Consider the following 15,114-nt stretch of genomic DNA (forward strand, 5'->3'; position numbering starts at 1 on the left):
CCGCTCGCTGCCCGCTGTTCCCCGCCCCGGGTCCCGCTCCAGCTCCGGGCGCTGAGGGGCAGACGGCGGTGCCGCACCGAGCCGGTTCATGGGGGCCTTGCAGGTACCGGAGCGGGGCTGGGGGTGCGGAGGGGCAGCGGCGGCGGCTCCCTCAGGGGCTGGGGGTGCGGCGGGACCTTCCGCTGGGGCTTGGGGAAACAAGCTGTCCTCTGGATGGTGCTCGGGAATAAGTGACTTTTCCTGGCTTTTTGCCCCCGCGGGTCACACGGGGCCAGAGGATGCTGTGGGCAACTTCGCCTACAGAGCTCCGGCAGCTCCGAGTAGCGTTGTAAATATCAGAAAGCTTCGTACAGATGTTTGAAAAGCCGGTGCTGCTGGCTTGGTTTGCAGCAGAACCGCTGCCGGAGGAAGGCAGCCCATCTACTTTGTTACTTGTAACATGTACTTTCTCTTTCCTTTTTTTTTTTTCTCTCTCTCTCTCTTTTTTTTTCTTTTTTTTTTTTTTTTAACAATAGAGTTACATTCTAGGGACCTCGGAAGAGAAAATCGGTTTAGGTAAGCCTCTCATTTAGCCATCTGCGAAGTGTGTGCCTTCATATGTAAGTTGAAAAGTGCCAGGTACAGCCATCAAACTGGAAAACATCAACGTGGAATAGCCAAAAGCAACCTAAAATTCATAACTAATATGAATTAATATTAATTAGACAAGGTTATGAATCAACATTACTATTGATTGCTTCAGCGGGATTTGCTTTCGTTTCTCCTTTAACAAAGCAAGAGCTCAGAAGTGTTTGGATGAATTAGTGTGTATGCTTTAAAACTGCAAAACGTTAGACTCTTTTGTACAGGCAGGCAGCATACCCCGGAGGGAAGTTTGATTAAACACACAGAAATTGATTTAAACTAATTAACATAATGGCCGCATATAGTACTGCTGCCATCTGCCAGGAGAGGGCTGTATAGCCATAGCGATAATGTAAAAACTGCCCCACGTGATCTTTGTTCCCTAAAAAAAAGTGATTTCAAAAGTCTTTCTGAACAAAGTTCCATACGAAGAAACAACTTGCTCGAGGGCTTTAACTGTAGACCAAACAAGACTCGCAGAATTAAAACTCAGCGCAAGATCTCTGTGGCACAGCTAAATGAACCTATCGGCAGCTGTTCCTCTGCTGGTGTGGCTGAGAGTCACTGCGAAGGCCTGGGGTGCTTATCCTCGGTCCTTCCTGGAAATCAGTATCAAAACGCTAAGAACGCCCTGGAGAAGGCGGAGCCAAGCTTCTGCCTGCTCAGCAAAATTATCTCGGAGGGGAAGAAGTGCTTTTTTCTGCTTTTGCAAGCATTTCGAAGCCCTGATTATGGCGTGGCTTTTCACATTTTCCTTTCTCAGCTGAAGTTTTAGTGTCAAATGCAGCCCAGCATCACGGTGACACTGCAGCCAGGTAACAAAGCCCTGTAACAGTGCCTGTCTGCTCCTTTATCTTCCTTCTCACCATTTGTTCTCAGCCCATTCAGTTGAGCTGCTGCATCAGTCTTTTGATGAGGCTAGGGCTCTACATGAAATTAAGTTTCTAGCATGCTTAATTTTTTTTTAGATTCAGATTATGTCACTGATGCATTGAAAGCTATGTCCCCAACAATGGCTGTGTCAGCCTAATGGTGGGGAGAATAAACAGTAGGAAGGAGAGAGAGAATACAAGTGCCACCAGGAGACACATCTTAACCAAACTTCCTTCTCAGGTAAAAAATAAGGCGAACCCAAACCATCAAGTCACCACAGGCTCAGTGATGCTGTTCTTGTAACCTTTAGTGACTCTTTGATTGGTTGGGCTTTCTACGCCTCTGAAAAAGGGAGAGAGAAGATCATACTGTGTAAAAAATATTGCTTAGTAATGACAGTAGGATAAAATTGAGAGCTATAAACTACACTTCTTTATAAAAAGCAATGTTTTGACAGTAGTATCTTCTATTTCACTTTATATTCTGTATCCTAGGATCAAGCATGGTAATGGATGAGGTCACCTTGCTGATGCCCATCAATAAAGATTCCTATGAAGCTCTTAAGAGAAGAGACAACTGTCTAAGTAATCTCATTTCCGAAAAGTTTGCTTGTACGTTGGCCTTCAAAAGCACAAAAAGCACTGTTGAAGTATACAGGAAAAAACTAAAGGGAATTGACATTTGTGTTTGTAAGGGTGATCTCACAGGACACAAGGTTGATGCTTTGGTGAATGCAGCCAATGAATACCTACAGCATGCAGCAGGTCTTGCTTTCGCCCTTGTGGCAGCTGGAGGGTTAGAAATACAAGAGGAAAGCGACTGTTTTGTTCGAAAGTATGGCAAAGTCCTAGCTGGTGAAATAGCAGTAACAGGTGGAGGGAAGCTTCCTTGTGAGATCATAATTCATGCAGTTGGTCCAAGGTGGAATGCTTCTGAAAAGGAAAAATGTTGTTGCCTACTTGAGAAAGCTATTATGAATGTTCTGCTTTATGTTAGTGCTCCAGAAAGGACCATAAAGTCTGTGGCTATCCCAGCAGTGAGCTCAGGTATCTTTGGCTTCCCACTCAGTTTGTGTGCTCAGGTGATTGTAATGGCTGTAAGGCAATTTGTTGAGGTACATCCACCAAGCTTTCTCAGGGAAATCCGCCTGGTGAACATTGATGAGGCTACAGTTGCAGAAATGAAGAAGGCCTGTGAGAAGTTTCTGGATGATCCCAGTTCACTTCAGGAAACTGTGTCATCTTCACCAAGCCAGTCTTCAACGTTCATCAAATATGAAGGCATTCGCTTGCGCGTCACAAGAGGACACCTTGACGAGCAGAAGGTAAGTCTGTCCTGAAATTTGTTGAGCATGGTGTTGCCTCCAAGTCTTTGCAGGATTTGGAGCCCAAGAGTTCAGAACACATTTTGTATCGGTCCACTAAACAGTGTTTTTCTCAACCTGATGAGAATTTACACATGGTAGATAAATTATAGTGGCAAGGAATTGTGGTTTGTTTGGTTTTTTCTAAACAGGTATTAAAGTTCAGAATGTTTTTATTTCTTTTTTGTATACATGCTGTTATGATATAATAGGAAGCAGCTAGAGATTGGATGATTAATGATATGTCTCTTTGTTAAGATTTATCTTCTTCTTATAACATTGTGGGAATTCACATTTTATTGTGCATTCTCTAGAAGTCTACTCTTATTTCCTGCTTTGCTTTTTTTTCCTATAATTTGTGTTCTCATAGATGCCATTACTGCAGATATTTAAAAAACCACTGAAACAGTTGAAAATAGCTTATACAGATGATGTGCACCTTACCTTTAAACAGGGCATAGCCATAGTTCTCTCCTGCTTGATAATTGGCAGCAGGATTGGATTGGATGAGGCACATGTGAGTCACTTCGATAGTGGCAGTAAAACTGAGTTGAATACACTCTGATGACTGAAACAGCTCTTGTGCACACTGCTTGTTTCTGAAAATATCTGCATTTACTGCTACTGCAAGGTGCATCCTTTGATGTATTCCAGTGCTGCCTGTAGTATTAAGTAGTAGGAAAACTTTTCAAGCAGCTGATCTGCTGCAGTAATGCCTTTTTACAGGAATTGTGGCTAGAAAGAATGCTCTCTATAATATCAAAGCTTGCAAGTAGTAAACATGAAGTACACTGAAACTTGCACTCTTGCCTTGCAGACTACAGCTGTTGTTAACTGTGTGTTTAAGAGTGGGAAGCCTCCCTGCCCATTTTCAAGACTGCTGGAAAAAGCGGGTCCAGGTCTTCAGGAGGAACTTAGGAATCATCTTAGTTTTTCGACACATTATAAGGAACTCATAGTAACAGAAGGGTATTGTCTGCCTTGTAAGTTTGTACTGCACGTGGTATTGAGAGGATGCGAACACCCGGTGTCACAGTGTGAGGTGATGATCAGTTACATTGGATTTTAATGGATTTTCATGTTGGGTGATGTGAGGACTGAAATACTTGTTTTTCCTGCAGGAATTAAAGCATGCAGTGAAAAGATGCCTGAGTCAGGACCAGCAATGTCCTTCAGTTTCTTTTCCAGTAAAATGGTCATTAAAGCTTCCTGTTGATATAGTGGCAGAGACCATGATTGAAGAAGTTTTAAATTTTGCCAGGGCACACCCTGAGAAGGAGAGAAATGTGCAGTTTGTCATTTGCCCACATGACCTTAAGGCCTATCAGGTAACAAATTTGTTGTTAACTACTCATAAGGAAAACACAGAACTGTAAAATTATTCCCACAGATGACTCAAATTAAAGGTAGTCTGTATTCTGTACTACTTAACAGCATTTGTGAGCAGCAGGTTCCTTTATGAAACTATTTGTCTCATTAATAGGTATTATTAATCTTTGCAAATCTTTATTTTCTCTTCACTAAACTGGAAGTCTTCACCCTGTAGTCTGATAAAAGGGAGAGAGCTTTGAAATTCTCATGACTGTCAATGAATTTATAAGAAAGAGTCCACTCTTCACTCAGTAGGGAGTAAACTTATTCCTTCTCAGGAAATTTCTTTAACGATTTTTTTTTTTGTCTGAAGTTCCTAGGGCAAAACAGTATCAACAGATTATATGACTTGACATAATAGAAAGGTTTCAAGCAGACAGGGTGGTATGGTGTATTAATATAACACGTAAATAAATTACACGGCCCCGGCTAGCTTGGGTGGGGGTTCAGCACCAAATCCTCTTTATTCAAATGAATCACCACCTTTTATATACACCTCAAAGTAACACGTGATTCCCTTGACCAATTACCAAGGGCATCTCACTGCCCATCTGTGGGAGTACTTCGGAACTTCATTTCCCAGGGTGCCTCATCCAGCATCCTTCCTGTAACCCGACTCCTACAGTGTGCCATTTCCCTCTTTGGAATATTTGTCTGATGTCAGCCATCTATTATAAGAGTACAGAGTTTGCTTTTGTTCCCATTTAACTTCAACCATCCATTCTATCAACATGTGCAAGAACTTGGTGGAGGGGAGTTGGAACTAGATGATTTTTAAAGTCCCTTCCACCCCAAACCATTCTCTGATTCTAAGGACAGATCCATGTTCTGTAACACTCCCATAACTCTAACAGAAGCTGTCTGACAGCCATGTGCTCATCACTTAGTCCCTTGATGATCAGGGCACAGCCAAAACTCTTTTCGCTGAATGAAAAAGGAAAGGCAGTTTGCCAATCTACTGCCTAGCAGCCTCTCTGAGGTTTTCCATGTGGGATCACAAAGAGGAGTTTGGGTTAAAGGCAGGGGAATAGTCTGTATTTTAAAACTGAGTAAGGATTCATCAGCCTCTGCAAGTAATGAACACTTTTTCTTATGTGGTTGAATAAGTTCCAGATATGCCACAACCACAAGGAGTTGGTAAAGGTGCCATTCAGTGTGTGAGGTGTCTTAACCTTAGGAGATGCAGAAGAAGAGGAATGCACTTGATGTTGTCAGCAATAACATTTTGGGAAAAGCTGACAAATGCCAGCCATTAACAATTTCGGAATTTGGGGGCGTGGGCTATATGTGGGGTGTAATTACGGCTGTAAACTGCTTATCTGACAGAGTTTTAAAAAGATGAATTGCATTTTTGACAACAGAGATTGCAAACTGCTCCTAAACTTTTATCTTTCAAGGTTTTCCAGAGAAAATTCTATTCAGCAAAACACAAACTGGAAAACAGAAGTGATCCGTTGAGTAAGTAATGAACAGAAGGGGTATTTCAAGTAAATGAACACTCCAGATTTGAGAATCCAAAATCACCTTCCTTTAAAAAGAGCTTAATATTCGCATATGTGTCTTCAAGAAAGGGGGAGGCAAAAGTGCGTGAGCATTGTGTATTTTTTACATTAACAGGAATGGAACTGAGCAGTCCCTTTTAAGATTTTAAAACAAAAATCATTGTCAGTGCCTTACTTGCTGGAAGTCATTTAGTGAAAGGCAAATAAATCCTGCATATGTGTGTGTGGGTGTGGTTCCTGAAAACCTTACCTCCTGGTGTTTAATCTCTTTTTTGAGCATATCAGAAGAGTAGTGTGTTTCTTGCACACTATTTTCTTTCTACTTGGATTACAAGTAGGAATTTGTGTCAGCACTTGAAAGCTCTACACTCTTCCAATGCACTTACCTTTCTTCCAGGTACAGAGTCAGGCAGCCAAACCATAAAAGAGACTGCAAATGAAGAACAAGTGATTGAACTTAGAGGGAGAACACACACAGCAGTGGAAGCAGCAGAATCGTGGCTGCGGAGTGTGGTACAAATTCAGGAAGGTCGCCATGCTGTTATTAAAAACAACTACATTTTTTGCCTTGGTAAAAAGGAGTTTGCAGAACTCTTTCGAGAGCAGCCTTCTAGTGTATGTGTGTCAGAAGAAGTGAGAGGTGGAAAAGCAACACTGGAATTTCAAGGCCCTCCTGATGCTGTGGTTGATGCAGTGCTCACAACTGAGAATTTACTGCTTCGTATGCAAGAGAAGACTATAGCTGAACAAAAGAAACTGCTCTACTCAATGTGTATGTAAATAGTGACTAATTAAGTAAATTAGTGCCTAAATAAGGTCAAGTATGAAGCAATGTATATGCTGGTACTGCTGAGAGTGGACAGACGTGTATTCAGTTTACACACACATACTGAATATTGCTTTAATTACTGATGTTCCTGTACTTTTAACACGTGAGCCCCTGGAGGACCGTTGGTTAGCTGTGGCCACGCACTTGGCACTACTCCCAGTAGGGCACAGTTTATACAGGGGCTGGGTGTGATGTACAACCAGCTGTAGTGGGGCTCCCTCCAGGACACCTTCACTTTAAAGCCTGGCCACTGGAGACTTACAAAATCTGTGCTTAATTAACCTTTGCTGAGCTCTTTTGCTGGCTACAGCTGGACCACTGTTGCAGGACTCAGCAGTGGACTTGTTCTGCAGCATCCCTGGCTTTCATGATCAGTTGATACAACTAGTGGCATTACAAAAAGCTACTGAGTGGCTGATTTTAATTCACTCATATAGCCATTCAATATAGATACCTATATATGAAGGTTGGGCTGTGGAAAGGGGTAATGGAAAATATAAATTGCTTTTTTTTTGGTTCCCTCTCTCCAGTTTCTTTATAATAAATGTAGAAAAATAGAATACATTTATATATATATATATATATGTCTCATTGTTAGCCTCTGACATTACTTCAGAGAATACATAAGATTCTTTGTTCTTAGCTACCAACTAAAGTATTAGATCTCTCCCCCTTCCCTTTGCTTCAGACATTATGATATATGAAAATTTGACTCCCTTATTCATATCCAGGCCAACCAGAAGCAGGTCAGCTTTCAGAAGAAGACCTTCACAAGACAAATACTAATAATTACATCCAGATTTTACCAGTAGAGTCACACCTCCAGGAGTTTAAAGACAGACAGAAACAGTTTGAAAAAGCTGGACTTCATGTTCTCAAGGTAAAGAGGGTGAAACTGGATCTCAGCTCATATTTTTGAACTAACATGTTTAATGTATGCCTAAAGGACTCAGATAAACTATTTCAATACACTGCTTTTAAAAATTAAGATCAAGTCAGCCTAAGTCTTAAAACAGACGCAGTCTTTACTCCTAATAAAAAGTATTTTAAACATAATAATAATAATTATTATTTAAACATAATAATGCAAATAATCACTCAGAAAGTGATGAAATTCTGAGTAGTCTTTTTAATTGTACTGTATATTCTTCCTGATATTTTGTGCTTTGAATGCTCCTTTATAGGACTAGACAAATATGAGATTGGTATGGTAGATGGAGTACAATATTCTAGGATACTAATGCAGTGTCCCTGTTTTCTTTTTGTGAGCTTGACACCAACAATTAGCAACTGAATTTGCCAGAGTTCTGATCTGATTATGTGTTGAAGCTGGGATCTTGCTTGGGTGTCAGTGTTTCGTTGAACAGGAGGTGGATGAGGTTGTGCAAGGCAGAGAAATACAGAAGTTTGTAAACTTTGTGCCTGGTAGTAACTGAGTAACTGGAAACCTCACTGCCGTGGGCTCAACTGCCTTTCCTAAGAGAAAGATATTAACATTGAAATGAGAGTAAATACCCACCAAATGCTTCTTGATCTGCAGAACTAAAGACTTTGCTCAGTCTCAACACAGAAGTTACAATAGAATATAAAACTGGAGACCGGTTGTAGCTCAGTTAAATGAGTTAAGAGAGCAGAAGTGCTACAGCCCCTGTTTGTTTCTAGCTCAGCAGTCTGGCACGAGAGGGCTCTGGAGAAGAGCCTTGCAGGCCCCTGGCACTGCCCTTTGCCATGGGGCTGTGGCTGCCCACTGGTGGAGCCAGTTTGCCTGAGGTTGTGTGTGATTATTTATACTGCACACAGCTGGGCACCGGGGACACAAGGGACAGACCCTCTTCTCTTGTGCCCCCTTTTCCCCTGACAGCTGTAAAGTTTTGATCAGTGGGAGCTGAGGTTCTCCACGCCCTTCTGGACACTTGCAGTTCTTCACAAGACTAGGCTGTAACACCCACACAGCTTATTCTCACATATGAGATACTCAGTCTGTTCAGTACAACTCAAGTACTGGAAATCAGTTCAAGAGGAAATATTCCTACTGATTTCAATGAGAGGCATGAGATAGTGGTATGGTTCTTTTTCCTTGGATCAGTTGCACACTTCAGATACTTTATCTGCTATGCAGTCGATGCATATAAACTACACCAAAGGTTCTTGCATTGAAGAACATAGCATGGATATTGGTCTCTGTTTGCTTATACTACACTATTATTTATTTATGTTACAGATTGAAAAGATACATAATTCTCTTCTCTCTGCTGCATTCCAACAAATGAAAAAAAGAATAGAAGAAAGACAAGGTACCTCCAGAATAACCCACAAGTTGTACCAGCATGTTCCTGCTGAGTTCTGTAGTTCAGTTTGCCAGACTGGATTTCACAGGATGTATTCTCCACCAACAGGTAAGAACTGGCTTTGGCATCTTTAATCAAAATGAACAGTGACTGACTACTAAATTCGGGTCAAAATCAGAAAAAAATGTCATTCCTAAACAATAACTGTTTTTCACATGCATTTAGATTCGTATGAGCTTACTTTATTATCTACAGTAAGGTTTTCCTCCCTGATACTGTAGAGCCAGTAAGGCTCTGGGACAAGCCTTGATTCAAGCCTAGCCCAAATACTACTGACAGAATTGTTACTATACACAAAGTTCCATCTCCAAGTTTTGTTTTGTTGCATCGCTCTTTAAAGAGGTCCTTATTTACCTGCTGCAAACATGCACTCAGCAGCTTGGTGCTTAAAACATGTTCAAAGGCATCACAGAACATTGAGGCTGGAAGGTACTTGAGAAGGCCATCTAGCCCAGCCCCCTGCTCGGATCAGGTGTGGTCAGAGACAGCACATATTCTGACTGCTCAGCTGCCATTCGGACAGGAGCATGCTCGGAAGAAATTGTGGGCTCTACACAATATTGTAGTAGACAGATGTTTTCAGAAAGGGAAAGAATAAGCTTTTAGTGCTTCATCCTGCAATAGGTGAAGGGCGTGATATTTTGCTCGTCGATTGCAGAATTGGGATTTCAGGCAATAAACTGTTCAAAAGTTTGCCTTTCTTTGTCTGTGCAATGTACCTGGCACATTTCCACACCTTAAGAGCAGTAAATAGGATGATGGTCTAATTTCCTTGCACTTTTCCACGTGATACTGTAACAGCACTTTTATGTGACATTCTTCTTAAAAATATCAAAGCTTTTTTTGGTCAATTGCATTATTAAAATCTTGCTGCCTTTGGTGCTTATCAGAGTCCCTTGTACGTGATAACTGAAGTGTCAGTCATATATTTATATAAATACTTTAGACCTTGATGTTTCAATCACTGTATTAACAGTTACATCTGAATAGTTATCACTGGAGTAGCAGTTAATCAAATGTCCTTCCAAAAAGATGGCACATATTGAGCAGTAACATCATGTGTAATCCTAAATCAAGCAGCAGCCTCTTGGGACTACCACCCCAAAAGAAGCAATTGTTGAACACTTTGTTGTCTTCTTCTGAAAATTTTTCTTTCTTTTTCCAGAACAAAATTATGGACCTGGCATCTACTTCAAAAGGAACCTGAGAAACCTAATTGAGGATAAAGCTATGGGGGAAATGGACTCTAAAATGTATGTGTTTGAGGCTGATGTATTAACAGGCTTATACACTAAAGGCCAGTCATCTAATATTATTATGCCATTCGCTGTGGAGGGAGATGCCTTTAGATTATATGACAGTTTGGTAAATGATTTGGACAATCCTGACACCTTTGTCATTTACAACAGTGCAGGGGCCCTTCCACAATATTTGCTGACTTGTTCCCCAGTGACTGAGCATTATGTATGAGCATTCTCTGAGGAAACCAGCAGCATCCTGAGTGAGAATTAATCAGAACTGTAGCTATTGTGAAGATCCCCTCAGAACAGTCTAGTGCTTAGATTTAAGAGGATGCTCTACTTAGTAACATGCTGTGGTCAAAGTGCCTCATGCAAAATACTCTGAAATATCCATGAACAAAACAGTAAGGCAATGCCTTAAGGAGATTAGAAGAAAATTATGTGAGTGGAAACAGAAGGGAGAGCATCCCAAAATAAGAGTTTAACATTTACATGGTCATTAACTTTTTACCTTACAGTGTTCTGAGCAGGGGACTATACACATGATGTTTGCATAGGCTGTCATTTTTCCATTGTATTTTCTTAATCTGAGATATTGCATATGTCAGTGAAACAAAAAGTCTTGGTTGTGTCTTTGATTCTTAAATTTTCTTTTGACTTAAATAGGTGAATGTAGCAGACAAAAGCTGTTTCCCACTGAGAGACATGCTGTTAAATACACGCAGTTATGACAAACATGAAGCAAAACTTCATGATTTCTAACAGGAGTTGCTGTTACAGGTTTTATTAGTTATTTCAAGCATTGTAGATACATGTATTCAAAATAAAAAGTATGAATGTCACTGTCAGTTAACTTGTAATTTTTATATAGTCTTAAGAATGTGATTTGGACTGTATTTGAGCTTTAGATTTCTCAGCAACATTTAATCTCTTTGAAAGGCTACAAGATAGTAAAGAACTGGTTCAAACTACAGCTTGAAGTTGATCTTCAATCAATTTACCTTTACCAATATCTTTTAAAGATTACATTGACAGCCTTGTAGCCAGGTATGCCCACATTGCTTCTGCAGTGACCTGAAACCAGCACATGAAAAAGCCAAGAGCCACTATAGGAATTCCAATATCAAAGGGGATTCAGTCCTGTGCTCAGGTACTTGGAAACTTTCTGTACTGAAGCCTAAAACTACGCCTGATGTTAACAGCATTTAAAATGCTATTGCCCCAAACAAAAAGCTACTTCAAGATTTGTCCAAACTGAAGCATTTAAAATCACCGGTTCTGGGCCTAAAACACCTAAACAGCTTAAAACAATGCTGTAATACAGGAATAAAGGCTCCTCTTTAGTACCTCACCTGTCAGTATCAGGTCAGCCTCTCACCTGAAGTCAGCTATGGTTAAAACTGTCATTACCTGGGGAGGAGAAGGGCTCACATAAAACCTTTAAAAAACAACTGTGTTGCCATATGAGAAGCATTTCACCCACAGGTGAAGCACTGTGCATCTCTAAAACACAGATGAAAGTAGCATTTAATAAAACTTTTCAAAATAATTTGTTAATGAATTCCCAGGATACTTGTACTGCACCTGCAACTCCTAAGCTAGTAGTCATAGTGCTAGGAACCACTCACAGGTCCAGAAGAAATTAAGTTATAAAAGTCTAATTCTGAACTCTGAGGTTGCAAGTGGAAATTTTTTTAACCATTACAAAAGAAACTTTTAAATTAATATATTCATATTTTGTTTGGTGTTCTTCTTATTATTTTGTTATTATTATTTTATTATTTTTTTATTATTATTATTAGTTATACCTATTTTTAAAAAAGGTAGTTTTGTAGTGTGTGAGCCCCTAACATATGTGAGTTTTGTTCTCAGGAAATCCCAAGGTTGCTCTTAGAGTCTATTCCTCTTTTAACTATTCCATTTAAGCAACAAATTCTTTTCTACTTCTGTTCCCTTTTTCCTCATGTTTCTCAATTCACACATTACTGCCATGAAAACACAGAGCTGTAGATTTAAGGTTAGACAGCACTGAACAAGTATAAGCTCTTATTTCAGTTTGCTTCAAGAGAGTTCATTTTTTAAAGCAATTTCATGTCAGGAACTCTTCTTTTTCTATTTGCTTTCTTGAAAAACTCAGTACCGAGTTTCTGAACTACTGCAAAAATTTCTAACCAGCATCAGTTGTCAGAAAACCTAAAGGATTTTCTTTGGCACAATGTAACATCTTGCTCCTACTCAGAATAAAAAATCAGTTTTCATAACTCAGTATTACTTTAATACTGTTACACAAGTATTGGTAACAATGTATTTCATTAATAACCTTTTTATTAACTTTTTAACTCTTAACTGCACCCGAAAAGGTTTGTAGTCAGTTTAACAGAAAAAAATAATTATTGAGAAAGCTTTAACAGCTTATTCCAATGCTCAGCACATGCTTTCTCCTCCCTCCACATACACCTGCAGTTTATAAGGATTCAGTGTAACTGAATATTTATCTTCCATTTTATTATAACGAGATTTTTTCCTGGTGTATAATTGCTACTGAAGTTCACCAGTGTTCTCCACACTTAGTGATATAATATACATTCTATATACATAGTTTTTTAAAAACTGCTAATGTAAGAGGTTGTACATAGTTATTTTCATCTGGTCCTCAAAAAGAATAATTTCATATACAGAAACTAGAAAATAAACCCAGCACAAACTAGATGTACCAAGTAGTACATATTAAAATAATTACCACAGTAATTGAAAATTCCTGATCTTGGTCCTACAATAATCAGTTAACTAGAGGCTACTCCACAGCCTCTGGGATTTCTCTGTTGTTCACAATAAGGGTATGAATAATTCCCTCCTTTCGTTTCCCACTACTGACAGCCTTAATGCAACAGCTGTGATCAGCAACAGTGAAGTGAGTTTCAGTCCCATCTTCGACAAATTCACCCTGGGAGGAAGGAGACAAGAGTAAAAACAGACACGTAATATTTTAGCAAATGAAAAAGCATCAGTGTCAAGATCACTTGTAGTTCCCACATTACAGCAGCCACAGGTACCTGCAACAAATACAGCCCAAAAACTGAACAAAGCTCCAGAATCTCAGGCAGGGCTTTGTCAATGTGCCCAGTTAAAGATCTGTGGGCATCAGATGGCGATCAAAATTTCACATATTCAAAATGGTAAAGTTGGAGTTTGTGAGTTAATATTACTGATCCATGCTAGTAAACAAAAATAGAAAAAGCATCTTCCTGCCCAGTTGTGCCGTACAGCCAGTAAGTGCCACACAAACTTATGCTGAAGTGGCAGTAAAAGGTGAAGTATTTAGGATGCCTTCTACAGCAGGATGCAGAAAGAGATCCCCGAATTGAGTACCAGTTGTGTATTTTGGATTGTGTATTCTTGGCTCCTGCTGCAGTTAGGTAATTTCCTATTACGGATTTTGCCAGGCATGGCTGTGTCATCTCTGGGAGAGCAGAACAATCCATGTGCCACTGCAATGGAAGCAGTGAGATTGACAACTAAACCTGCACATGCAGCTTGCAAGAATATCTCCTACAGCATTTATTACATTATGGAAAAGGCTGAGAGCCATCAGGAAGAGAAATTTTGATTTACTGGAGAAGGAGTTTCTTCCACTGATTTCTACAGAAATGGAGCTCTGACCAACCCGGTCTAGTGAAAAGTGTCCCTGTGACGGCAGGGAGGTTATAACGGGATGATCTTTAGGGTTCCCTCCAACCCAGGCTGTTCCATGATTTGGTGAATCTTCATCCTCCTCTCAGGTATACCAAAACTGTTGTTTTTACAATTTGTACTCATCCAGGGGCTTTCTTGTGGCAGTAGTAACCACTTTGACACATCCTTCAAGGAGGGGGAAGCCTACCTAGTATGTGTACTGACAACCATCATAATACAAAAAGACACCAAACAGATTAAGCCTTCTACCTGCCAGCCTGCTCTAAAAATTAATGCACGTGTGACACAAAGACAGAAGCTTATTTTGCTAAGCTTTGGTTACATAGCCATAGGCTGGGAAGAGCCTTTGGAAGGGATCACGTACCGCTGTTTCCATTTTTTGACCATTGCACCAGACATCCATAGTGTCCTTTTCTGTGAAGGAAAAGGAAAACAGAAAGGTATTTTTTTCACCCCTACAGACAAAGATCTAGGAATTTTAAAAATCTACTGTTGAAATTTACTTTGAATTCCCAAAAGAAGTTCCTAATTAGCCATAGTACCTGAGCTACAGGGTTTGCTCTCATAGCAGAGATGGGGAGGCTCTCAACAACGAGCAAACAACTTTTGCTTTAACATACATTTTTACCTCTCCCTAGCCCTGACACTGGGTTGACACTGGGCTATTGACGCTGGGTTGTTCAGAATATTGCCAGAAATATTCTGACAGTCTTAAACTGAAAAACTTGAAGACAGAAAAATGAAGTAATTTCTGCTAATTCTTTGAGTGCCATTTATTCAGTGAAGCGCTAACATTCTTTCCAGGTTGGTTTAATTCAGAAGCAGCATTATTTAACATCCACCAAACTGTTTGTATTCTTAAAATCTTCTCGAAAGCCTAAGTACTTTAAATATCAGTCTTAGATTTTTTTCCATTTGAAACAGAATATTCTTTTACTTCTCCCAGCACATCCTTCTTAAATTACTTTGCTCTAGAATTCACATTACTGACACTGTCATCCACAGGTCATCAGCAGAGAGCTGATCCCTGCTTGCCTTTCCAGTAAGCACAGGGAGATTAAAATCCTGTGAGGAGATATATCTGTTTCTGGCATAAAAACTGTTTTTCTTCATTGCCCCCCTTCATCTTAGGGCAGTTCGTTCTGTCCTGAGGCTTTATAAAAATCATAGCCCAAGATCTCTTGTTTCCAGATCTAACCATACAGGAATACCTAAGTGGAAGTTTTCCCACTAGATGCCATGGACAAATTCCTCAGAGGGTCCCTTCCTC

General features: G+C 40.0%; 2 protein-coding genes across 9 annotated transcripts in view; one reads left to right on the top strand and one right to left on the bottom strand.

The window, feature by feature from the left end:
* The window catches only part of PARP9 (poly(ADP-ribose) polymerase family member 9), an 18,230-nt gene continuing 3,116 nt past the window's right edge, over window positions 1-15,114 (top strand). The window contains exons 1-11 of one of the 4 annotated variants that reach the window (XM_017820884.1): window positions 1-103; window positions 516-555; window positions 1,992-2,821; window positions 3,678-3,902; window positions 3,982-4,188; window positions 5,629-5,689; window positions 6,131-6,505; window positions 7,294-7,442; window positions 8,784-8,958; window positions 10,076-10,163; window positions 13,595-13,943. In XM_017820884.1, coding sequence (XP_017676373.1) covers window positions 89-103; window positions 516-555; window positions 1,992-2,821; window positions 3,678-3,902; window positions 3,982-4,188; window positions 5,629-5,689; window positions 6,131-6,505; window positions 7,294-7,442; window positions 8,784-8,958; window positions 10,076-10,163; window positions 13,595-13,670 — 2,241 coding nt within the window. In that variant the 5' untranslated portion in view covers window positions 1-88 and the 3' untranslated portion in view covers window positions 13,671-13,943. Of the gene's footprint in view, window positions 104-515; window positions 556-1,592; window positions 1,738-1,991; window positions 2,822-3,677; window positions 3,903-3,981; window positions 4,189-5,628; window positions 5,690-6,130; window positions 6,506-7,293; window positions 7,443-8,783; window positions 8,959-10,075; window positions 10,830-13,594; window positions 13,944-15,114 lie in introns of those variants that run through there. The other 3 variants (XM_017820883.1, XM_017820886.1, XM_017820882.1) reach the window with 3 other exon arrangements.
* FAIM (Fas apoptotic inhibitory molecule) overlaps window positions 10,907-15,114 on the bottom strand; it is an 8,055-nt gene continuing 3,847 nt past the window's right edge. For all 5 annotated transcript variants that reach the window (XM_017820896.1, XM_017820897.1, XM_017820895.1 and 2 more), the window contains 2 exons: window positions 14,209-14,258; window positions 10,907-13,095 (listed from right to left, as the gene is read on the bottom strand). In XM_017820896.1, coding sequence (XP_017676385.1) covers window positions 12,946-13,095; window positions 14,209-14,258 — 200 coding nt within the window. In that variant the 3' untranslated portion in view covers window positions 10,907-12,945. The remainder of the gene's footprint in view (window positions 13,096-14,208; window positions 14,259-15,114) is intronic.

Source organism: Lepidothrix coronata, unplaced genomic scaffold, assembly GCF_001604755.1.
Source record: "Lepidothrix coronata isolate B3197 unplaced genomic scaffold, Lepidothrix_coronata-1.0 Scaffold86, whole genome shotgun sequence".
NCBI classification, from domain to species: domain Eukaryota; kingdom Metazoa; phylum Chordata; class Aves; order Passeriformes; family Pipridae; genus Lepidothrix; species Lepidothrix coronata.